The sequence below is a fragment of the Cygnus olor genome, chromosome 2, assembly GCF_009769625.2.
Source record: "Cygnus olor isolate bCygOlo1 chromosome 2, bCygOlo1.pri.v2, whole genome shotgun sequence".
Taxonomy (NCBI): Eukaryota; Metazoa; Chordata; class Aves; order Anseriformes; family Anatidae; genus Cygnus; species Cygnus olor.
In genome coordinates this window covers 151,376,912-151,402,366 of record NC_049170.1, presented here as the reverse complement: position 1 = coordinate 151,402,366, position 25,455 = coordinate 151,376,912, and the positions used below count along the sequence as shown (strand labels likewise).

The window sequence follows — 25,455 nt, the reverse complement described above, 5'->3', positions numbered from 1 at the left end:
TTAGCACTGCTGTAAATTCATATTTCTTTTCATAACTTGTAGTCAACTTTGTTCTCACAGAAAAGTAATGGAGTAAAAAGGACAGAACAGAGTTGTTTGACATCAGATGTCAGTTTTTATACAATTCAGATGCTGGGCTTCAGAACTACTGTTCCACCGTCAAACTTTGTCACATACTGGCAACTTCAGAATCCCTTGGCTCTGCTTTTTATACAGGCTTGTTTTCCATTAAAAGACAAAGCAATTTTGCCAGGGCATACTTGTTTTCACATAAGATTTCATAATCTGAACTTCTTTATATCAGTTTCATTTGGGGACTCATTTGTACTGCTTGTGACTTCACTGTGCTGAGCTTCCTGTCGGCATTACAAGTTTATAACCTTTCCTCTGCCTTCCCACCCCACTTTTTTTTATGCTCTCTGTCTAATGACTGCTACTGACTGAGTGGCCATTGCCAGACACAGGATATTGGCATAGCTGTTACTTCAGTCTGACCCAGAATAACTTCTTTTTTTTTTTTGTCATTATAAAAGTTATAAGAGTTGGAATCCTGACTAATCGTGAATCTCGTTTCCTTCAGAAGGTTAAGGAGCTCGTCTTGCATATGTCTGTACTTAGTATATGTATTTAGTATGTTGTCAGCTTCAATGGATTATAAAGAACATAATTTCTTTAGCATTATAGCTCTAATATGGATGTATTCAGAAAATTGTCTTTTTTCCAGGAAGGGGAATATTTGCCTGCATATTTCATTCCAAGTATATAATCAAGTTTCAGAAATGATAAGCATTTTCCTAGGTGTTTCTGCAAACTGTTTGCCAGATGAGTGGATCAACGCAACACTGAAGCTAAAAATCAAATGAAAGAATGACAATTCGAATTCTTTTGTGTTTTCATGTCACGGAGTATACAAAAGAAGTCCTTATTCATATTGCAACAATATAACATGATATCACAAAATAGAGACCCATTGCCTTCTAATGATAATAGTGATGTTAAATGCTACATCCAAGTGCAAAGTGCCAGATTCACAGTGTAAGTCTTGAGGGATGGGCTGGTTGGATCTGTTGTTAAGTTAAAGTCACTGGTCTTCTCTGCTTCAGATATGCCAAAATTTCAGACTGTGAGTAATGCTGTTTTTTGGGGGTTGACTTCTATTGAATAACATCGAAAAGTATTTAATCAGTTTTTAGAAATACCCATTAAATATCTAGATCTGCACTGTCTGTTTACAGGAATAACTTAAAGACTCAAAAGGACAGGTGAACAAAATGGTAAATACGAAGAACATTGATCTGTGTGGAAGAGTTAATTCTGGTGGTATCATTGCAGGTGCACTTGTGGTTCATTACTGGCTGTGCAACACCTTATCTACCCCCACCACCAAAAACACACGCTTCCACAAACACATTGCTTACAAGAGAAAAAAATCAGTGTGTCTACACTTCATAAGACACTAATGACACATCTTAATTGTATCAGACCGTTTCAAAATTTTGTTTCTAAAGGGAAAAAATAGTCCTTTAGAATTTAATCTGATGGGTTTTTGATTACTAGTAACAGAGCATATTCTTTACATCAAAGTTAAGCATACAAGTTCAATTATCAAATCTGTTTTTGTTAGGTAGCTGAAATGAACTTTTTCTTATTTGATTTTAAGGTTATAAGAAAACCTTATTGTGTTTTACTATATGGAATCTATAACTGAATTTAAACTTACCTTCTATCCCCACATGTAAACTAATATTTGTCCCTGTTCTGCTGCGAGGCACCAGCAGATATCATGGGACACTGCTAGGGCATGGAGACAGTCTGTAGGGGGTGGATAGCTGGAGAGGTCCGTGTTCTAGAAAGGAGAGGTTTTGAAAGTTTCATAATGTCTTATATCCTTTGGGATATGCAGATGATAAATCTTTCCAAAACATGTTGTATATTTAAACAAAACCACCTCCCTTTAGCCCTCTGTAAGCTGGCTTCATTCGCCGGTGAAGTTCGTTGGTAGCAAGGTTCCATGGTGTTTGGTGAGGTATCACAGTGGAGTGGAAGCCATCAAGTCTGAACTTTGTGTTGGGGAAAGAAGGTAAGTTTAAAGCGATTTCTGTAATGCACACCACTCTTGCCCATGTTTTTTAGTGGATATGATGTCTAAAAAATAGTTTGATTCATCACTAAAATTGTACGGATGGAAGTAAAATTGTTGGAGTATGTGTATATGGGGATTTTTTTTAAGTTTATCCATACATCATTGTAATGTAAGTCCAGATTTTCTAGTTTGATAACTCTTTAAAAAAAATCATAAAACTAATGGAGCCAAGATTATTTGTCTTTGGATTTATTTACATTCACAAAGCAGAGAGACAGAATGATTGTTTTCGCCGCTCCGTAGGCGTTTGCTGTCAGTGTTGAAGTGAAGGCTCCTGCAGCAGCAGCAGCAGAACAGATGTGCCTGCGTATCAGCTGTACCTGTGCAAAGGAGGATAAGTGAGCCTTAACTGATAATGAATATTGGCTAAGCCAGTGTACTCTACACCAAAGCAGCTCGTTTATGGATACATCTTACTTTTCACGCTTTCTGCTATGGATTTAATTAATCTTAAGAGAATAAAGAATGTAGAATGAGTACAGTAGCTACATAAGTCACCATGGTTATGCCTTTTCCAGTAGTTGGTTTAACCTTATTCAGGTTCAGCTTAGTTGTCTTGACAGTCAAGTCTTTGATCAGTAACTGTTTGAAAATCATATTTTTCATTAAAATTTCCAGCTTACGTCTGCATTATGTCTTCAAGTAGGTGCATGAATCAGCACAATAGCTAAATAAACACTTGCAGAACCTTAATTGCAAATCCAAAGCGAGGGCAACATTAATAGTTTTGTAGAAGGGTTAGGCAACCTAAGCCAGGTTTCCTTAATTTTAAACGAAAGTTAATTGGTCTTCAGTGGTCCTCCGTGTTTCTCTTGTGTGGAGTAAATACGGAGATCAGGGATCAATTTCATGTCAAGAAGTTTGGATCTTGAAATTTGCAAGCTTTGAAGCATTTACACTCTCTTGGAGGTCTAATACAGGTACATCAAACCAGAGGACACCTCTGTGGTTCCAGCCCACTGCAACTGCAGATACCATGTCAGATAATCTGCTGCTTTTCTTGATCAAACTCTGTTTCTAAACAAATGAAGTCATTTGCATTTAGTAGTGACTTCTGCAAGTTGCCTGACTGCATTGCTCATAAGATTAGAAATCTTCCGAAGCCCAGTAAATTACTTTGTTCGTGTACCAGCATTATTGTTTACCTTCAGTGATTTTTCTGTCACTGGTGTCTGTATTAGGGTGCTGCTACCTGGAAAGTCAACATGCAGGTCTCTGTTTTCGTTTTGTTAGACTAAGGAAATCTAATACTTATTTTGTTTTCTAGTAGAGTATTTTAATATCTTAATTTTAATTTTCTAATAGAGTAATTTAATTTGTTCAAGTTGTTCGTTCATTATACTAGCCCTTCTCTATACCTTTCTATTTAAATAAACCGTCTGGATTACAAGTGACTGGGAAGTGTAATGACAGTTTCTTTGTCTAGAATTTTAACGTTATCCATTGTATTGTTATATTTAATCTTTCTTAAAGAAATAATCTTACCTCAACTTTTGAGGTCATTCAGTTTCTTCTGTTTGTTTTGAGTGCTGTCAAGATTCTACAGTTCTCTTGCATATAAAGACTTAACCAAAATACACAACACGTTTACAAAAATATGTATTAAAAAAAGAAAGTCAAATAATAGTTATCCCAGTCCAATTTTGCATTTTTTAGTACCATAATAGGAAGGGTGGGCTAACTGACAAGTGTTGGTTTTCTTCTAGTTATATTTGTGCAGCAACCCAAACTACATAGTTTAATATAAATTTTGGCACTTTTTTTTTTTTTTAACAGGATGGGTTCTAGCATTGGTTTTGGAATGTTCTTCAGATGCTAATACTGAATCAGTTCGTATTTCTAGCTTTCTTGTTTGCAGCTACTGGGATCGATTTCTTTAATTATGGTCTAAAGTAAGGTAAAGTTGAGAAGGCTATTAGTTATGTCTATGCAAAAAGTGTCAATCATTAGAACTTGAAAAATAAAAATACCAACATTTGTTAATGAAAATACAATTTTTAATATAAACTTAATTTCCTTTTCAGTACCTGTTCTACCATTAACTGGAATACTGGTTCTTCCATCTCTCTCATTAAGTGGTAAAAAAATGCATAGAAATGTGAGGTTTTTACACTATAAACCCACCATTTCTTAAGTGGATGGTAACAGCTTTGCATGTTTTCGCCAGTACACGAATTAATAGATAATATACTAACGGCACAAAAGCTGAAGTGCAGTGCACTATGAATTGCAGACTTCTTTCCAGTTATTTCCTGTAGTACAGTATTTAAGATTATATGGTCTGTTTACACGTGAATCTGGTTCTTGTAATGGATAAAAGTCATAAAAGTTGCCAATAGCTTGTACTTTGTTCTGCAACTGCCCAGCTCACTGAAGTGGAGAGCCCAATGGAAGCAAAATTAAAGGTCAAGAGGGTTCTTTATTTTTTTGGCCTTTTGGAGGAAGATGTTTTTTGTGAAACGTGAAATTCTCAATTATGTGAGAAAACATCGTTATGATGACTGTGGAGAAGAAATGGTTGGCTTACTTGCTGCCTGGCTAGAATCGCAAAATACCTTTGATCTAGAAAAGCAACTGCTCTGATTATTACTTACACAGGGCTAATTTTAAAAAGTAACTTTTTTTTTGAGATTTTCTTTATGTAATATGAAATAGTTTATGTTACAAACAGTACAGTATCAGATGTCTTTATTATTCCATCAGCTGTTTCCACAAACTGATTTAGATCTGAGAACATTTCCCATGTTTGCTTTATGCAAAACATCGTGTGACTTTGTACCCTTTTCTGAAAAGACATTTGAAGTTTTCCTTTGTTTACTGTTTATTTGAAAGTAAGTGGTGTTTCAACCGTCTAATCATTAGTGTATGACTTCTAAGTTATTATTTATTCACCTGTGAAATTAATATAGGAACATATAAGCTAGGAGTCTGAACGCTAGGAGTCTGAAAACATAAGCTGTCCTTTTTTTAATAGCTTAACACATTTTCCTGTAATTGCTGTATACCGTGTGAACTCTTTAAAGCTACGAGGGGAGGATGTTTTTAAGCTTTGATGTCTGGAGACATATTACTAGTGCAAAGTGTAAAATATTTCTTTATAAACATAGTGAAAAAGCTTTTAATCCTACTAAAGGTTACTGTTACAGTGAAAAATTATTCATTTTGTTGGCAATAAGTACAAAGTTTATTTCAATTCCGATGGTTTTTATTGTAATAAATAACTGTGCAAAGCAACCGCAATGCATTTCCTCCGCTTTTTCTCTCTCTTTAAGCAAAGTTTGCACTATTTGTAGTTTGCAGCAGGGAGGGGAAGGACTAGCACTGAGCGGTGAGGCTGTAGCGTAGTTCCCACCATAGGACACCAGGTGGTGGCATGCTGGAATCGATGGATTACTAGCCAGTGCCACTTGCAGACATTTTGAAAGTATGTAACTGCTTGTCAAATTTCAGCACAGTATTTTTATTTATGTGAGAAACATTTAAATGCATGCTTTAAATTAGTTTGCATTCTTAAATAACTTAAGGTCAGAGAAAAAAATAAAAAGAGCATACAAATTGGAGAACAATCTTACAAATTTGCATTTACATTTGCTGCTTGTCAGTTAATTATTTTGGGAACTTGGGAGTAAATTAAATAGAAAGGAACAACTGTGAAATCATAGAATCATAGAATAGCCGAGTTGGATGTATAATTTGACTCAAAAGAGTAAGTAGTAAAAAGCCAGGTCCAAAATACCTGCTGGGGTTGTGGTTGAGAGATTCTGCTGAGCAGTGAAAGGCCTTGAATCTGGAAGAGAAGAGATAGGATCATTAGGGGCAGTCTTGTTCACCTTTTCTTTGAGGTTAAGAAGAAAGAGGGAGGTCACCAGCTGAAAATACTTAGCAAACGTGCACATGTTTATGGGGTAATTGAAGCTACTTTTTTCAATGTTCAGTATTTCACCTAATGCAGAATAATCTTTGCTAAAATTTTAATAATTTTATGATACATATTTGGGAAGGAATGCAGACTTCAGTATGTTTTCTGTCTACCTACAGAGATTAGGCAAATCTTTTTAAAGATGCAAATCCAGTTCTGTGTGCAGGTTAAGGGTATGTGCTGATGAACAAAATGAAAGTCTTGACTCAAATGCTGTTCAGATATGCTGTGTTTTCAGAAATAAGCTGATTTTATAGCGCTAAAAACATGCGATGACAGTCGTGAAATTTCAGATATAAATAAACTTGGCTTTTAAGGCTATCTGGTCAGTCTTTGCATTTATCCACAGTCTGTGATAACAAAGCTCTCTTGCATGCAGAACTTACTGCAAGATCGTGACTGCAGGGAAATGTTATTAGTTGAGAAGATTAAAAAACAAATGAACTTCAAGCTAATCTAAACTAATGTAGAACTAAATTAGATAAGTGTCACAAATAATTTGTTTAGGCAGTAATGACAGCTGACTTGAGCAGTTGTCTCCTCGCTGCATGCTTGTGCCCTGCGCTGCCTGCTTCCTTCAGTTCCTTGTTAAAGACGTTTTGAAGGTGAATGGTAGAGTTGAATAGGGAAAACTCTCGTCTTCCTCTGCGGTTACTTTTTCTTTTAAGTTGTATCTGTTCCTGTGTCATGTAGAATATACTGTGTTGAATATTAGTTGTGCCAACATTGATCTGGGGGAAATTCAGGGTTTAGGTGACTGTATAAAGTGCTCTAAGCAAATGTAACTATCTAATCTCAACCTGATAAAAAGGTCTTTCTGATATATATTTTATATATACAGCATACAAAAGTTTGCATTGCTCTAAGAACGTGTATAAGAAAGAAAAAAATGGGAAATAACTATAGAAAACAAATATTGGTTTATTTCAAAATGCAAAGCAAAGAAAATTTGAAGATACATTTCTCTACCCTTCCTCCCCCCTTCAATTTATCACAGAGTTGGTATAGCATGCCCTAGAGAGAGGAGGTAAAAACCAACAAAAAAAAAAACAAACTACCCACGCAATAGAACATCTAGGATGCTATTTGTTCTGATACGAGTAAATAGTAAGTGAAACCCCAATTGCTAGATGTTACTTTAAGATCTTTTTTAAACAATACCTAAAATTAGAAATCCTGGAGCGATTAATCCTGTATTTTCAAACAGAAGTATGCGTGTTGTTTTATTGTCAAGTTGCTTATCTTCCCAAGCTAACCTGGTTACAAATGCGGTGAATGTGTCGTTTAATCCAAACGGTGTTTTGGCATGGCTCATCTTTTGATTTTAGTCCTTTGCTGCACTTCACTGTGGTCTGACTGTGATTTTTTTCGGTGCTGCTTTGCTGTTTATGCACATGTATTTGTAAGAAGGTTGTTTGTTATCTTGCAGGCCCACCTTCAACCCTCCCTCTAAGCACTCAAACCTCTAGTGGCAGCTCCACTCTTTCCAAGAAGAGACCACCTCCCCCACCCCCAGGACACAAAAGAACCCTCTCTGACCCACCAAGCCCACTACCTCATGGACCCCAGAATAAGGGCCCAATTCCTTGGGGTGAGTTTTGAACTGCAAAACAAAAAGGGCAGGGGAAAACCTTTGTGCTGGATGATACATGATCTTTGGTTTCTTTCACCTGGTGCTTGCTTTCCAATGATTGCAGCTGTATGTAACGTCAGCTCAAGTAAATCAAGAGTTCTGTCTTCGGGCACTGTAGCTTCCAGGCTTCTGTATCTGAGTCTCACTTGAGAAAATTGAAAATATTCCACGCTTCCTTGGGGCCCAGCTCGGTCTCCTCTGCTGCCTCCCTCTCTTTACCCTTAGCTTCCCAGGCTGCTTCACCCCATCCCTCTCATCTGCTGCATCTGCTCTGCACCTGTTTGCTCACCCCTGCTGCTGCCCTGACCAGCTAATTGGTCTGGGTGGATCTCAGTTTTGGGGCAGATGCCCCCCGGTGGGTCTGTGCAGTTCACCTGATTCCTAGAACAGCTCATTGCCTGGGGCTCTGTGTCACGTCTCTCCTGTACAGTGTTCATGCCTAACTGGTGGGATGTGTTGTCTTATGTTTTCAGATTTTGTGATGTTGTCTGTATGCGAACACTGATAGGTTTGCGTCCTTCTACCAGCTGTTTTTTTAACAGGATACCTTTCTGACACAGGCTTCTTAGAAATTATTTTCCATTCTACTCAAATTCTTCCTCTCTGCAATAAATGTTTCTCGATGCCATCAACTTCTCCCTGTAGCTATCAATCTTAAGCCTATGTAATTTTCTATAATTTTAGTCTTGCTGGCAGGATTTCCATAAATCCATAAACTTTTGAGCTGGAATCTAATACTTATATAAGGGGGTCATCCATACGCTACTCGTATGTTAGGAGTGTCCTCTTTCTATTCGCATGTAAACACAAAATTAATATCATAAAAGCACTTTTTCTTCCCCCAGCAAATTGAGTTACATGTGTTAAATCCTGTAGTGCTCACGTGTAGAATATTATCTGACTTAATCTAGGATTTAATATGAAGTGAAATACGGAGTCCAATGAAAAGTGAAGCCTTTTTCTCAAGGAGTACAAAATGGCAATCTTTTTGATTATCTACTTTTTCAGACATCTGGGATACGGAAAAAATTTTCCTACAGTAGTCTGCTACTATTGCAGAGGCAGTAAAGACATTGGAAGAGCTTGGACTTCAAAGATTTTTATTTTTTTTTTAATTTTTAAGTCCAAATCAACTCCTAGAATATCATACACTAGAATATTACATAATGTAACACTAGCAGAATGAAAGGGGTGGTGGGAGCCAGTGCTAAGTTAGTGCCAACTTTTCTTTAAAAATACCAGGTAACTGTTGAAGGAAACCAAAATTCAGGAAGGTGCAAGAGTGGAGTTGAACTTTTTAGTAGTGGAACATTGCTTCTTCTGTCTCTTTTCTGCCTGTGCTATGTAGACTAAATTTCAGTGGATGGAAAAGGAGCATTTTCTCCTCCTTTTCTTAGCTGAGAACTGCACAAAACTTATTTCAAAGTCCATTTGGATTTGAAGCAAGTATTAAGTTTTGTGTTTATAAAAGAGGAAGGCCCTTGTAGATACGAGCCTTTGTGGCTTTGGTGTAAGAATGTTGTAAGATGCTCACTGCTTTCCCTTTCAGAAGCTCCTTTTCTGTGTTGCTATATTTCTTGTAATTTTGCATTTCAGCTTTTGTTGAGTCTGTACATTAACTGAGGCTTCAAGCAGAACAATCCTTAGCTTATGTCTAAGCAAATTAAGTTACTATTTGCATATGTTCCAGAAATGTCTTTTAGGTGATGCTGGATTTCCATAGCAACCATAAGATATTTTTGTTTTCCATAGGATCTATATGTGAAAGGCTTAGTTTGTTTTTAGTCTTAAAAATGTTTTGTACTTCTCCATTTTTTATATAAACAAAATTTTTTAGGGAGGCTCAGCCTTCTCTGCTGTTTCATTTAGACTTCCATGCACTAAGAATGGTGTCTAGCAAGGTATGTCATTCTTTTGCATAGGAAGTATTTTGCATTCTCGAATCTTTAAATGCCACTCTAGTAAATTTTGTCTCTGAAATAGATGTAATGCTTTTCAAGTTGGCTTTAAGACTGTTGAGATGTGCTGTAACAGAAGAGAGAAGGGGGGAACGAAAAAGGCACTAAAACAAAGCAGTTGGATGATGACTAATGAAAGAAAAGCTTTCTGTTGAAGGAGCTGAGAAGCACTTCGGTTTGGGTTTTGCTACCTTTTGATATAATTGAATATACCCAGGATCTTGTCTTTACCAAGAGTTAACGCTCAGTTTATGGTAACAAGGCTTAAAGAATAGCCTTTGATGATTTAATGACTCTGTGCTATAAAATACCAATCCTTAGAAAGTTGATATTTTGTGAATAAAATCAAATTTGTGTTGATTTTTATAACGGTTTGCCTTATAATTCAGAACGTAAACATCTGCCATAAATATATTTGGATACTGGCCTGCAGTATCTCCTTTTCAGAGAAAATTGAAACACAATATTCAAAGCAAATGCCTTACAGCATCAACTCAGCAATGTAATTCAGTCTTCTCTTGACAGGAGATGTGAGCTAGCAGTGAATTCTGAAATGTGTTATATGAAAGGTCAGATTGGATTATTGAGGTCCCTGTAGCTTTTTCAGTTGCTAAATTGTTAGCAAAGACTGATCTTTAAAATCTTCAGACGTTGTATAGAGCATACTTGAAAGACTGTGGACTTTGCTTTAAGTTGCACCCTCTGCTGATCATATTTCAGTTATCCTAATGTTCATTTTTGTAATTGTTTTTTTTCGCCTCAGGTAATGATTTGGGCCCACCTTCAACTAAGGCTGCAAATAAGTTTGAGGGGATGTCTCAGCAGTCAAGGTAAACATCTCTATATGAAAGGGAAGATGAAAACTTACCTAATCTGTGAGTTAGGGGGGAAAAAAAAAGTTTTTCATATGAAGTAAAATCCTAGCTATGTTTCTTCATTAGTTTTCTGCATGCATTACTTCCATACAAATACTTTGGCTTCATCGAGCCTCCTACGCTTCGTTCATGGCTGTCCATACACAATTCACCCTTTGAACAGGATGGACAGAACAACTTGTACCAGAATATCTGCCTGTTGCTCCTTCAGAAGCGAGGCCCAAGCTAGGGAATGTTGCCTCAGATTGCAGTCCGGCGGGACATAAGTTTTATTTTCATGTCTTCTGGCATTTCATGTTACCTACTTTAATGTGAGGTCTCATGCCTGTAGCTGCGGAAAAACAAAGCATTTCACAGTGTTACTCTTGATGTAGGTAGACATAGAAGTTAGCTCTGTAGCGGAGAGGAGTCGTTTCAGTCCTCCGGGTTAACTGTCTTCCTTTCTGCCAGGCTTACGTGCTGACACACAAGTCTGTAGGAACACAAACTGTTAATCTGGCCACTAGTTAAAAGTGTCTTTGTCAATAGCTGGACTAGTAAGGATAGCCACATAGTCCTGTCACCATTTGTTACTTCATCTGTGTTGCAATTGCAGAGTCCTTAGGTTCAAGGCATGGTAGTGGTAATAAACACGTGCCTCAAGCAGGATGATGGAGTCCTTCTCTGGCCACAGATGTGTGTGATCAGGGCATGGAGATAGATGTGTAACGTCATGCAAATCACAGGAGATGTGCAGATGGAGCTTCTGGACATCCTCAGTCTGTGATCTGCCTTGCCTGGACAGGCTGTGGATGTGTTCTTGGTAGCACAGCTGACTTGCTGTGTTTGCTGAATGCATCCAGGTGTCATTTGGTATTCAAAGAAAAAGTGGTGATGTTCTGCATCACAAAAAGCTGGTGCCATACTTGATATGTGTAAGGTGAGGGTAAAAGCATGAGACAGTGCTTGATGGTATTAGTCAAAGGCCTAAATTATTATATTCTGAAGGTTGAGTTTGGCTCTTACAGTTTTATGTCATGATGTATTTTAGCTTTTAAAGCTAGGAAATTAAACTTTAGTGTTCCATTGCACTAATTTTCAAAAGTTACCCTCAGAGACAAGTAGTACTGGGATCAAGGCTGCTGATGCAGCAGAAGACTCTGCTTTGTTGAATGTATTCTGATGAGCTCGTCACCCCCATCCCTTGTTTGAGTAATTATTCTGAAATGATACTGATTTTTATTTATTGATCGATTTTTTTCATGCCTTGGCTCTCTTTTGTAATATTTTTTTGGGAAGGAAGTTGGAATCAACCTAAACACGTCATGAAGAGGCAGATCTAGCTATTACCTCACCATCTGTGCTTAAAGATCCTCCAGATGTGAAGCGGTGGAGTTATCTTAGCAAAACGTTCAGAAAGCTGGAGTCCAAAGGCACAAACCTCGTCAGAATTGTAACTTCACGAAAGCAGAACAACCTGTCAGATTATTTTCCCTTTTACGGGAGGGTTTAGCTGGTGCCAAGCCAGATGGTAGTTTAGGGTTAAATTGAGTTAAGGAAGCAAGTATTTTATAAGATTGCCTGTTTGAGGAAACAGGTGTCACTGTTGTGTTTGGATCAGGGGTGAAACATTTTCAACAAATAGCTTATTTCCTTAAAGATCAGAGTTCATTTTAATGCATTGTTTGTTTTAAAATGAAATAAAAAGAAGGTCTTCTGGGGAGCCTCTTCCTAATTGAGTATAGAAAGCAAAAGGAATCACAACCATTTATTTATACATACTTGTAACTGATATTTTCAAAGCCTCATAGGGTTCAGTGTCCTAAGACAGTGTAGTATGTGTCTCAAGGAGAGCTACCTGTGACATAGGTAGACCTGGCTGCTGACAGCAAGTTATGGAAGTATCATTCAGTGTCTGTGATTGATATGTAAATTGACCACATGAAAAATGAAAATTCCAATCTGTTAGTCAAGATGTGGTGGTCTTATAAACATCATCTTTGTGTTTCTTACTCTCCGGTGTAAGAATAGTTCTAAAAAACATATAAGTATGTGCACAGATTTGTGTAATTCTTTTCCAGTCCTTTTCTATAAAAATGAGTAAGGTATGTTTTTGTTGGAAGGACTGTGATTCTTTTTTGTTGAAGTTTATAATAATTTTTGCCATCAGAAGCCATGCTTGCAAATTTGAGCCCCCCTGTTGTTAACTCTGGGGGGGAAAAAAAAAGGTCCAGAGCAGAAAGCAAGCATAGATGGAAAGTTTTAATGATATGCAACCAGCTCAGATTTTTGTACTGTAATTAAAATACTTCCAACTGTTCTGCTTGTATTGTTGCTTACCATTATGAGTAGCTAACATGGCTGTAACAGAAGTTGACAATGTAGGATGTTGCTTTCCCTCACCTACCAGTACTTGAGTAGCAGAAACACTGTGTGCAGTTACACTCGTGCAAAGCATAGACTCGGTCCTGGAAAACTTCAAACCGCTGACATAAAGGACAGACGATATTTTGAATGAGTCAATAGAGTTATTTTAATATTGAAAGACTGAAGTTTCTTTAAAGTTCAGGATCTCCCCACTGAGCTGGACGTTCAGCTTTATCCATTTTCAGAGTACATTTTTGCACATTTTGTTTATAGAATAAATCTGCCCTGTAGCATCAGAGCTGAGTGGTGTTTGTGTGTCCCTTCCTCTGTTTAAAAAAGCAGTCCATTCTTAACAGCACTTCGAGTTTTGGGATTGTTGCACAGAGAAGATGACAAATTGGTTATACAAAAAAAAAAAGTAGATTTTTCTAAATTATGGTTGTGTAGAGGAAAAAAATAGGATAGAAGAAGTACACTTTATAACAATGGCACTAATAATTCACATCTGTTGATTTAGCACTGGGACTGCAAAGACTGCACTTGGCCCTAGAGTTCTTCCCAAACTACCTCAGAAAGGTAAGAGGTTTTTTTTTGTGGGTATTCGTATAATTCTCTCTTAAATGTGTGTGAGAGTACGTGCTTGTTTTAAATATATTGGTCTTTTCAGCAAAAGTTTTATTCCTAAAACACCACAAACCATGGAACTTTATCAAAACTGAAAAGATTTTGGAGATTGGGAATGTTTTTATTAAACTAAAATTTAGTTAGATCTATAAAACGTAGTGAAAGAAGGAAAAAAATAAAATCAAAATAATAGAAGCTGAAAGAGACTTCAGGAGGTCATCTGGTCCAATCCCCCACTCAGAGCAGGGACAACTTAAAAACTAAACTAGTACTGTAGATTGTCTTAGAGGTCCTTTCCAACCTGAATGATTCTACGATTCTATGAACTTTTTGACAAGAGAGCAGGTTGTTCAATGCCATATGCAACCACTTTTTGAGTGTCTGGGTGGATAACCTCTCTCAGCACTCCTTTTTTCATCTTTGGCCACGGTTATTGTTGAATTCTTTATTCTACCAAATATCCATATGTCCAATTCCTTAATATCTTTGAAACGAGTGTGTCCATTGCCATGTTTTGGCAAACAGGGTGGTTGTCCTTTTAACTACTTGGAAAGGAATCAGGTACTCTTATGTGCTCAGTTATATATGTATATATATCAGTGACAAACTTGCTGAGACCATCATCCCAGTCAACACCTTATGGTCTTTTTCTTTTTAGAAATATTTTTTATCCTCTTTAAATAAAACCTATCTTATGAGTTCAAAGGGTTTTTGCACTTCTGCATCAGACTATAAAATAGTAAGCAGGCCTACCTCCTACTTCCTCATAATACAGAATCCATCAAGAATACATTGTGCGTGTATGAGTGGATGATTACTCAAGATTATAGAGCCTGAAGATCAGGAAGTGAATACTGCCTGTCCAAACTTTTAAAACTAGATGGTTGAACTATAGAGCACAAATCACTTCAACAGAAAATGCAAATGTGAAATTATTAAATGGTAATTATGATATTACATCATCTTCTGAAAGAGACACTAAATGGTATGATAGAATATGACTAGTAATGAAGTCAACATTTCTTTGATTTAAAATGATATAGATGATTACAGGTGAAAATTTAATATAGGCTCAATCAAAGCACTTTGATAAGGGCTAGTGTCAGTTTTTCATGTTATTTAAGTCTCAAACCAATGTGGATGATCAGTGCTTGTATGTTTCCTACTAGTTAAGTCTAGTAGTTTCTTAAATTGAGGCTTCTGATAATAGCTATTCAATTTCTCCATGGAAATTATGCAAATTTTTGCTCTTTTGGTATAAATAACCATAAAACAGCATGAAAAGGTTCTTTGTAGTAGGTGATATCCAAAGTGAGCGGTGTTGCTTTCTCAGTAAAATGTCATACCACCTTTTTTGGCTGGTACGATATAATAAACCAGTGCTGAATACAATATAAAATGATTTCTTCTAGTCAAAATTTGTTACTTTAGTTACGGATCACAACTTTTTTTTTCTCTCGTTTTCCCTTGCATCTCCTTTAATACAAGCTTATTTAGCTTGGGGACTTTTTGTTGTTTTCAGTTTAAGTTTTTAAGGTAGACTTTAGTCAAGTAACGTTATACAATTAGAATTTTTCTTAAGGGAATAAGCAGTAGAATCAGTGCATTACACCGAGGAAAGGCTATTTTCATTTTCTTTCCATAAAATCTGCAAAATGCATTGTTGTAGAATTTCTCCTCTTCAGTAAATTGTACACATTTAAAATCATCCACTTTGGATTTAGTTTGAAAATCTATATTACAGTTTGTTGTTTAGGATGTACACACAGTCACTTGCTCTCTTCCTTAAGATTTTACAGACTTGATCTTTTTTTGCATGTGAAGTTCAATTGTATGTATGAATAATTGGCATTAAAGAGAATTTTCATTGCAGCCACATCAGTGGGTTGATAGACTTCTTTGCAAAATGCATCTTTTTTTTTATGTTCAATATCTTTGTTCAGGTCTAAAGACCAATCACCTTATTTCAGCACAAGTGGTTAATCTATAAATTGACACCTAGTAGCTGTTGGGTTAAGCACGCCTGGCCTCCAGTAGGAGCAATGAAATGAGACCTAGCATTGTCCTCAGCGAAAGAGGGTTAAGTGAAGTCGCATTGTCTTGCGTTTGTCACAGACTAGGAGGACATATGGGTAGTTATCAGAGCTCGGTGAACATATGGTCATTATACCGTTACAGTTTTGATATGCGCCTCAGTTCTTTAATCTTTAAATGAGATTGTGAATAAACATTCTTCTTTTGTTTTAGTGGCACTAAGAAAAATAGAAACCAGTCATCATCTTTCAATAGATAAATCCAATCAGCACACGGAAATGTTTAAGCCCTCACTGTCCATCGATATACCACAGAAACCACAACCTGGAGATTTGCCCCCAAAGCCTCTGCCTCTGGAACTAACTCAGAAACCTCAAGTAGGAGATTTACCCCCAAAGCCTGGAGAACTACCCCCAAAGCCTCAGCTAGGAGATTTGCCACCAAAACCGCAACTTGGAGACTTACCTCCAAAGCCTCAAATGAAGGACCTTCCTCCAAAACCTCAGCTTGGAGAGCTGTTGGCTAAAACTCAAGGTGGAGAAGCATCACCAAAGCCTCAGCCCTCAGAGGCGAATCAAAAATCTCACTCCTTAGATCTTTCTCCAAATGTACAATCTAGAGACACCGTCCAAAAGCAAGCGTCTGAAGAGTCTAATGACATAACGCATACCTTGCCAGAAACCCCTGTGCCACTTCCCAGGAAAATAAATATGGTAGGTATTATTACAGCTAGTTAAATTTTTCCATGCAAGGCTTTGAAGTTACCATAGGAGTATCTGTGCAAAAAAGAAAGCCCTTGAGCTAAGCACACAAAGCTGGTAAAGTTATGGGCTGGGACGGGGAATGAGGTGTTTTTTTGTACTTCCAAGCAGCTTCAGCAAATCCTTGGGGTTTACAAGGCCTCTTGCATGCTGAAGCAAATACTAGTAATGTAAAACGGTAGTCTTGGGAGCATGCTGATGTATTAAGATTTACTGGGGAACTTGGGCATGTCTATCTGTGCAAGTCCTACTTCTGAGTTAATTGGGTTTCTCTGCTGACTGCTTTGTAGATTAATGGAATATGTATATATTTGATTTTTGTAACTGTTAAAAAAGGATATTAGCAGCTATCAGTGCTGACTGATATTAACCAGTAGATTAAAAAAGTAAAAGTAAATTACAGGTAAACTGTGACAAACTTGTGAATGTTCCTGTCATGAATATTTGATGTAGGTGTACTTACAAGGTTAACAGAGGTTCAGATATATTGCTCAATTTCTAAAATAGACACGGCTGGATGGTGTGCCATAACGGAGCTGGGGCTGTAACTAGGTTCCAAGTCTCCTTGCTCAATCCCCAGTTCATCTTGCTAGCAAGTGCAATTTCCATCCAACAGAGGCTTTTTTTCATGCATATGTATATTGAAATCGTTTTATGAAACTCCAGAGTGCTCTCAAGATTTTCATCATTAAGAATACATCAAAAAAGGAGCTGGTTTTGCTTGTCAAATTGGCTATGCAAAGCACTTATGCGAAAGGAAATGTGACTTCCGTTCTGGTAGTGAAAGCAGAGGGTGAGTTTCTCCCTTCGTGTGCTTGTTTGAGAAAGAACACTTTGTGTAGGGCCATTATTCTGCCTGGCTTCTGTGCTTGACTTGTCTGCAACTTCGTATGTGAACTGTGGAAGATGGTACTGGGGCTTCCTGATCGCTCTGGAGATTAGATTAAAAATAAAAAGTACAGGGATCTGATCAAAAGGTGTCTGCAACTATGATTTGTTTGTTTATGTGCTTTTGAATAGAAGGAAGCAAATGACACTGGTCATTCTCAGCTATTTTCCCCTTCTAATAGAGGGAATGACAGCAAACAGTGGATTAGGTTTTGGGATTTGTGTTTTTTAAACTCTCCCCCTATTTTACACAGAAACATCAGGAGTAAAAATTCAGTGTCCTCCAAATTCAGCTGTTTTCATATGTTCAGCACATTAAATGGTTCCTCTCTTTTGGAGTGATCAAAATGCTGATGTATCCATGATAATTACTTTCCACTCTTCTGCTCAGCATTGTGTACGCACATATATCTTTCTTGTCCACTGCACTTCTTTTTCCTCCAGCAATAATGTGTAAGAGTTCATCTTAAATGTGTTTTGCTTGCACTTTCAACCTGTCACTACTTCCTCTCAGCATAAACTGATGAAATACTACATGACAGTGCAACATTAAGACCTGTGAGAACAGCCACGAGTACGTGTGGGTACTTCAGTCTTGATTTTGCCTGTTTAGCTACCAAATAGAGGAGCAAAAATTGGTTTGGGGAAGTTTTAGAAAACCAGTTGTTCAAAATTATTAGGTAGAAATACCAATACTGATAATACGTAAGGTATTAAAATGATATTTTTTGAGAAACTAAGCCTATTCTGAATGCTTGTAAAATAACATTGAACACTTGTGTATGTGTTTTACAGAGAAAAAAATGCTTTTTAAACAATTGTTGAGTGTAAATAAGAACATAAAGAGATCATTTAATGACCACAGCAGCTGATTAATATTTGGTCTTGAACAGAGGAAATGTGTTCCTGAATAGGTACTAATATTTGGATACAGAGTTGTGATTTTTGCTTGTTTTTGTTTAAAGTTGCAAATTACATGTCCTGGAATTACTTTCATTTTTTTTTCCACACACCAGTGCCCCAGTCTCTATTCTGGAAAACGTACACTTTCTTCATATCCATCCTTTTGTAAACCTTCTCAAGATTAATACCACCTCAGGCTTGAATTCTTCCTTCTGCTCTTCTAGGTGAAAGTAATAAAATATTAAAATGTCGTCTGTAGTACTAAACAAAAAGAACCAGGAGCAACTTCAGGCATTCTTCTTGTGTTCTTGCAAGCAGAGTTGCACACAGTCCTCTAAGGTTAGAGGAATAAAACTTCCTGCAGTCTCCTTGCTGAATGATACAATTTTTATCTGTCAAAAGTAGTTGTTTCCCTTCATCCAGTGGGCATTGATTGGAGCTGTTCTTAGTTTGCAAAGCTTCTCTGGAGTTGAAAGCTGGGACGGGCTCCAAATATCCATTAATATTGAATTTCAGTCCCTTGTGATAGTTAAGATTTCTGTTCAAATTACCAGAATTTGTTTTAAAAAAAAGAGAGAAAGTGTTTTTTTGAAGTAACTTCTTGCTGCAGCAAGTCCTTGCTGGGGGGGGAAAAAAGGACAAAAAAACTTTCCTTTGATCTCATGTGAATTTCACCTAAGGTATTTCTGTTCATTTGTCTCAAGAGTACATTTTTCCTAGTCTTATGTTGTGTTCGCTGCATCACCCCTTACATATGTAATTGTTATTTTTCTATAACTTCAGTGTGAGTGCTGCTTGCTGTGCGTCTGTTCTGCTGTTGAACTGCACGCATTTTTTATTTTTTTTGCCAAAACGCAGAGGTATTCCAAATGGGTAGGTAATAGCAAAGAGAGAACTCCCTAGGAAATTTCCTCTGTGAAGTTACTTTTGGCTCAAATTCCTCTAAACCTGCTGACTTTTTCTTCGTAGCCCTCCTGCTTCTCATCTCCTTCTGCTGTTCTTGTTTTTTGCATTCTTGTTATCTGACTACTTCTGTTCAAAGAGGAGCTGCAGTTTTTGAAGAAGTGTGGGTATAAAAACACAGGACTATAAAGCAGCAGCATATTTCTGTGAATATAAAGTAGCAGCATATTTCTGTTCACATTGCTTACTTAGTCTATTTGGAAATAATTTAAAGCATTTTTCCTGCCATGGGAAACATATGTTCAGGGAGGAGTCCGTGGCTCAGGCTTTTTCATATGAATTAGCAGCATGCAGCAAAATATGACCTAGAAAATACTTGGACTCAGAATAGGGGAACTGTGAGAAAATCTATTGTGAACTATCATCACAAAATAATGCTGCCATCTGAAATTACGATTCTTTTTAATAAGAAATCACTAACATTCTGGATCAAAACCCATTCAGAAATAATTTCCAGATTCAATCCTATAAGCAGATCTGAAGTCAGAGGATATTGTATTTTCCTGCTAGACCCAAACCCCAAATTGAAAGGAATACTGGGATTTAAAGGCAGCATTTTCCTCAGTCTGTACCACTATTGTAATGTTCAGAGGAGATTGGAATTCATCTTCTGCTTTGTTTTGTGTTTTTTTTTTGGTTGTGTATGTATTAAGGAGAAAGAGGGTGGTTGTGCATTGGAAGAATGTAATGACTTTATTTAAGCTTTGATGGAAGATGTGTAGGATACTTATGCAGTGCACTAGATATAAAAGTCTCTTGGGAGTTCTGAATCTTAAGAAAACCTAGACCTGTGTAGGTATCTTCCTTTTTTTCTTTTTTCCCTCGTTGAATCGTAGTTTTTAGATTCTCATGACCTAATTGCAGAGAAGGAAATTTGGTGGGCTTCACATTTTCATAAAATAAAGAATAACTGGAAGGTATAACTCATACGATATATTTTCGCTGTTCCTCATGTCTTTCATCTAAAACTTCGCTGTATTTTTAGGGAAAGAACAAGGTTAGGCGAGTGAAGACCATTTATGACTGCCAGGCAGATAACGATGATGAGCTCACATTTGTTGAAGGAGAAGTAATTATTGTAACTGGTGAAGAGGACCAAGAGTGGTGGGTATGTATCTTTTCCTTTTATAGCTCCACACAACTTCTTTATGACTTTTAAAGGAAAGCCTCTTTTTTCTGATTTTTTTTGTAGTTACTGTTCTGTTTTTTTTTTTTTTTTACTGGGAGGGGGGAGGGACGCAGCAGGGACAGTTTTTTTTTTTTTTTTTTTTTTTGCACAAACAGATGTCCAGCATTTAAACTCATGTTAGAGGAGACGCCCTTTTTCTCTTAGGGTCTGCCTGTTCCTGGGAGTCTGCTAGCAGCATCCTGACTAGGTTTGGCTTTATTGCAGGCTCGTAACAACACATCTAAATTTATTTATTTACATAAGTTGGGCTGTAATGTACGCTAGCTTTCCATCAAGTAAAGAGGATGTGTCATATCTTCACCCCCCTTTAGCATGCTTACGCTCTTCATGAAAAATGGGAAGTGCAATTATCTGCAGTACACCAGAAACGATAACTTTTATCTATAGGCGCTGCTGGGAGTCTGAAAAACTACTTGAAATTAGTGCTCCCACTTGCTGATTTTTTTTCCCTAAATGAGAGGTAGCCGATCAACATTTTCTCCCATCCTGTGTCATAATTTTGTATCATACTCCTCCCCCCTTCTCTGCGCTATTGTCTTTGATTTTTTAGTGCTAACCTCAGGCTTTCTCAGCCTTGCTCGGGGGCTCCAGCCTCCCTTGAAACTCTAATTGCTGTTTCCAAAGCCCTCCTACATCAAAGTGCCCCACCTGAGAGTTACTACTGGGGAAAATGAGACAGGTTTCATTCAATTTGATTAAAACAAATTCTTACTGCAATGCTGCCTACAATTTCCTAATCTAAGTGCGATGCAATCTTTGCTGTTTTGGTTCTAGCTACACGGTTTCCTCTCACTCCTCAGCAGGACATTTAAACGTGGAAGAGTTTCAGCTGAAAAGATGGTATCAAAATAGCAATGTGCAGCAAAAAGCTGCTGTGTTCACCATACCATTCAGTCCATGATTATAGTTTCGTTAGTTGCTGAATCTGTTTAGTGAAGTACGCAGGGGTTTTATGAAGCCGCACTCCTAACAAATTCCATGAAGCACTCCAGTTCGAGCATTTCTGAGGAGGGAAATGAGTGCTGTTGACTCATACGTTTCAAAAATTTGGCTCTACAAGAGGAAATGGCCAGCCCTGCATGTTTCCCCTTCCCATTTTGTTAGTTCGTGGAAGAGGAAGGAGGTACATTATTATTCTGAAAGTAGTGAGCAGCGCTGTAGCAGGATGAGGAGAGGGTTATGTGGTCAGTCGAGACTGCTGCTCCAGTGCTATCAGTTTGACAATTGTTTACCATAAGGCATTTTGAACACGAAAAGTTCATATAGAAAGTGCTGTCTTTGTTAGAAGTTGCTTGAAAATTTCTTTATAAATGACTGTTATTCAAAGTATGTAAGAAATTGTATATGGAAAGTGCTTAATGGGACAATGCTGTCATTTGTTACAAACACCAGTATGCACATAAATCGTTAGAAGTCATGCTATAATTGAATGAGAAAACAGCTAGGCCTTTATCACTTCAAATAAGTGAATTTTATCTAGGATTTATTGTATCCAGCAATGCAGATTATCATAAGTAACTTCACAATTGTAAGCAGGCATTCCCTCAAGTGAGATGTTTAGCATTATTCAGTTAACTAAGACGAATGCTTCTGAGAGACGTGTGCCTTGTTACTGCAAGTTAATCTGTCAGAAAATAGAGAGTAGGCCTTCAGTTTTGGTGAGGTTCTTGAAATTTAGTGGTGTATATAGCCCCTACAGGTTTCTAAATTCAGCTGTAGCTTTGTTCTCTCTAGCTTTAGTTGGCTTGTCGTATTTATAATATGCTCGTGTGGTTTTGTTTTGCTCCTTTACACGAATTCAAATGTTAGCTAAGGTATGCCTTAAACTAGCAAAGAACTTGCAGAGGCTCCATAATATCTATGCAATTCTGCTGTTTTTTAATGGAATAAATGCTGTTTGTGAACAAGATCTGTATGCGTATTTACATTTTTTTTCTCTTGTGTTGCAGATCGGCCACATCGAAGGACAGCCAGAGAGGAAAGGGGTCTTTCCAGTGTCCTTTGTGCACATTCTGTCAGACTAGTAAAAACAAACAACAAAAAAACTAAACTTGAGCATTGCACATTCTTCATGCAAGACGGGCTTTTTAGCAAAAGCAAACGCTGCTGCCTCCCTGTAATCCTGTGCACAGTTGTATATATAGCTGCTGTTACAAATTAAGAATTCATTTAAGTTTCACCTCATGAGGTTGAATTATATGTATTGTAAATATACTGTGTTATTCTGCCTTTGCCAGTATTATGGTAGCCTTGGAACCTGGCACGCCTTATTGGGTTTGTTGAAGCCATCCTCGGCATCTAGCACTTACATCTCTGTCTAAGCTGTTAAAAATATGTATGAACTGCCAGCTTTCCAAACATAGGTGGTCTCCATCAACCATGTAACTGTACAGAAAGGACTGTTCCTAATAACTCGGTATTCTCAATATACAATTAGCAGAAAGTTAGAATGAGTGAATGGTTTTGGACAATTTAAAAATCAGTCTGCAGTTTCTAAGTGTATGCAGTTTACAGCTATGAAACCCACTTCGGTATTTATTTAATATAGTGCTCAGTTAAGTGTAATTATGAAGACAAATATTCACTGACTTTACAGATAACAGTAATGTTTTATGGTGTGCATACAGCATTTCATGTTTATATTATGTGGACCTATGCCAAACTGTGATTGCAGTTCCCCTGTGATATTACCTCACTTTGAAAAGTTACAAATTTATTTCATTCGAAAACTTATTTTAATGAAAATTAGTCATATTGTTCTTTAGTAGATATATGTGAAATTTGCTGGTTTCTTTCACTGAATTCTTAGTAACCAAGGACTTCTAGAAAATGTTAACTGTTGACATTATGCATGCATGCATTTAGATGCTTACTTGAAACCTGCCTTTGTACAAAAGTAGTACTGTAGTCATGTAGCTACATTTGAAGAAGAGAACATTTTAACTTAATTGCTATTCAGATTAATGTGAGCTTGCAACAGTATTTGTTTATAGCTAAATTGGCTCTTTGAAAAATGATTTTGTGGGTTCTTTTTCCTCTGTCTTCAACCTTGCTAAAAGTTAGTTATCTAAATAAAATTTCTTAAGTGGTGGTATAAGGATAAATTTAAATTATTTTTAATTGCTTTAGAAAGTGGAAGTTAATACGACCTTTCATGCATTTGATCAGGCTGTTAATAACTCAGATGACAAGTATTGAGCTGGTTTTAGTAAAGTTCACTAAACGGTAACTGTAGTAGTCTCAATTCAAAGCACCAGCTAACAAACATTATTATAAAACTAATTGGTAAGAAAATCATTAGAAGGCTGCATTTGACCTGAGGTTTCTTGAAAGTTGGTATAAAGCTGCATTGCCAGAAAACACTTACATGCATTACTGAAAACTTTCATTAACTGTGTCACTTTCAAGATCATTTTTTAACTTTGAAACATAATGCTATTGTGTTTTTTCCCATGGTTTGTCTGTAGCGGGTTCCATAACTTTCATATGTAGCTTCGCATTACTTGTGTTAAATGTTATTTTGGCTTCAGTACCTAGCAGTGCTATTTCAAAGCAGATTGTCTTGGCTGCATGGAAAGATTTTCATTTCATAAAAGCACATCTCAGGCTCTCTGAGGGCTTTCATTTTTAATTCAGTTTAACAAGACTGTAGTCAGTGAATATTTAATTCTGTTTGTGGTTAATATGGAAACAAATACCAGTCTAAACCCCAGATGGAAAAAAAAATGGAAAAACATTTATCAACTGTTAATGGTTTTATCACTTATGATAAAAGTTTATTAAAAAAATAAAATTACACAATGAGTGAGCAAGCCTGCTGGCATCTAACCTTCAGTATTACCAGTTCCAGTATTTCAGACTTTACTCTGTTTTTTTTATGGAAAGGAAGTCAGGATTAGCATTTATTTAGCATTCCATTTTAGCCATTAATACAATGTTTTAAGTTGCATTAAAGAACAAAACCTATTCACTTTTGTGGTCAATTGTATTTTTAAGTGATCTTGAAATAAACTGATAAAAAGCAAACCATATAAAGAAAACCTAGGCATGTAAAATTATGTAGAGTCAAATGTCTATTCTTTTCTATGCTCTTTAAAATAGTATACATATGCATTTTATAAAATTAAATGAGTTCCATCGGGAACAATAGTTCTGTTTATTCTGGCTTATTGTGGGTCATAAGAAATCTGAAAATGTATGATATTGATTGAGTTTAAGTACAGTATTATTTGAACTCAATGAGCCACTGTCTGCGATTTTGTACATGACATAGTATTTGGAAAGTCTAAATCTTTATGGAAAATTAGCTGATAGGGGCTGGGGGGAGGGCCAGGGGAAGGTGCCCCCAGAGGGGGAAGTATGCTCTGCAGATGTCTTATTTACTGTTGAACAACAGTTGCTATTTATTTTTTTATTACATAGAACATCACATGTACAGAAATCAGATCTGATCATGCCACTAGTTAAAATCTTGAATTCTCATTGAATGTTAAGGTAAAACATCAGTACACTTGTCTATTCACATGTATTTAATGTGACAGTTTTTGAGTACTGTATGTGTTAATTTCTACTTTTTTAATATTTAAAATTGCTTTTAAATAAATGTATTCAGTTGATCCCAGATATCTGAACAAGGCCCTTTTGTCAACTGGAACATCATCCAGGGAGAAAATTCGGATTCCCAGCAGGTAGAACTTCAACACTTGACATGTTTCCTCTTGACTAGAAACCACCCCTTCTATAACGCCATTTAAATGTGTTAACAGTTGTTAAATGTGGATGCAATCGCCTTTTTTCTGGAAGACTTGACTTACTAAAGCTAGCATCAAAACACTTTGTTCCATGAGTTTCGATTTGCTTTCTCTGTGGCTTCAGTAGACTCCGTGGAAAGCCCGGTGTGTCTTTGTTTTCTAAAGCTGGCCCTTCTGGTTGAAAAGAACTGCCCAGCGTGGTCCTCTGCCCTACTGCCTTGCGAGCCTGTGAGCAGGAAAACCAGACCCGGCAGCAGCCCTCAGCCTGACTCGAGCAGTACTAACCTTTCCCGGACGGAGGTGACGTTATTGCTTAGAATTTCAGGTCTGATCCAGCGCGTAGATTTTATATATATTTGCCCCCAGCTGGGTGCTTGGAAGTTTTTCATTTAACACCCAACTGCTCCAAAAAAGAACAAGTCACTTGAAATTACTTTTTCATCCTTTAGCCGGAGGAAAAGTTGGAGT

General features: G+C 37.0%; 1 protein-coding gene across 9 annotated transcripts in view; it reads left to right on the top strand.

Annotated features, from left to right (window-relative positions):
- Positions 1-24,854, top strand: part of ASAP1 (ArfGAP with SH3 domain, ankyrin repeat and PH domain 1) — a 147,638-nt gene extending 122,784 nt beyond the window's left edge. For 6 of the 9 annotated variants that reach the window (XM_040547179.1, XM_040547175.1, XM_040547181.1 and 3 more), the window contains 6 exons: positions 7,492-7,653; positions 10,417-10,483; positions 13,392-13,450; positions 15,746-16,245; positions 20,033-20,155; positions 22,186-24,854. In XM_040547179.1, coding sequence (XP_040403113.1) covers positions 7,492-7,653; positions 10,417-10,483; positions 13,392-13,450; positions 15,746-16,245; positions 20,033-20,155; positions 22,186-22,260 — 986 coding nt within the window. In that variant the 3' untranslated portion in view covers positions 22,261-24,854. The remainder of the gene's footprint in view (positions 1-7,491; positions 7,654-10,416; positions 10,484-13,391; positions 13,451-15,745; positions 16,246-20,032; positions 20,156-22,185) is intronic. The other 3 variants (XM_040547182.1, XM_040547183.1, XM_040547184.1) reach the window with 1 other exon arrangement.
- Positions 24,855-25,455: the final 601 nt, after the last annotated feature.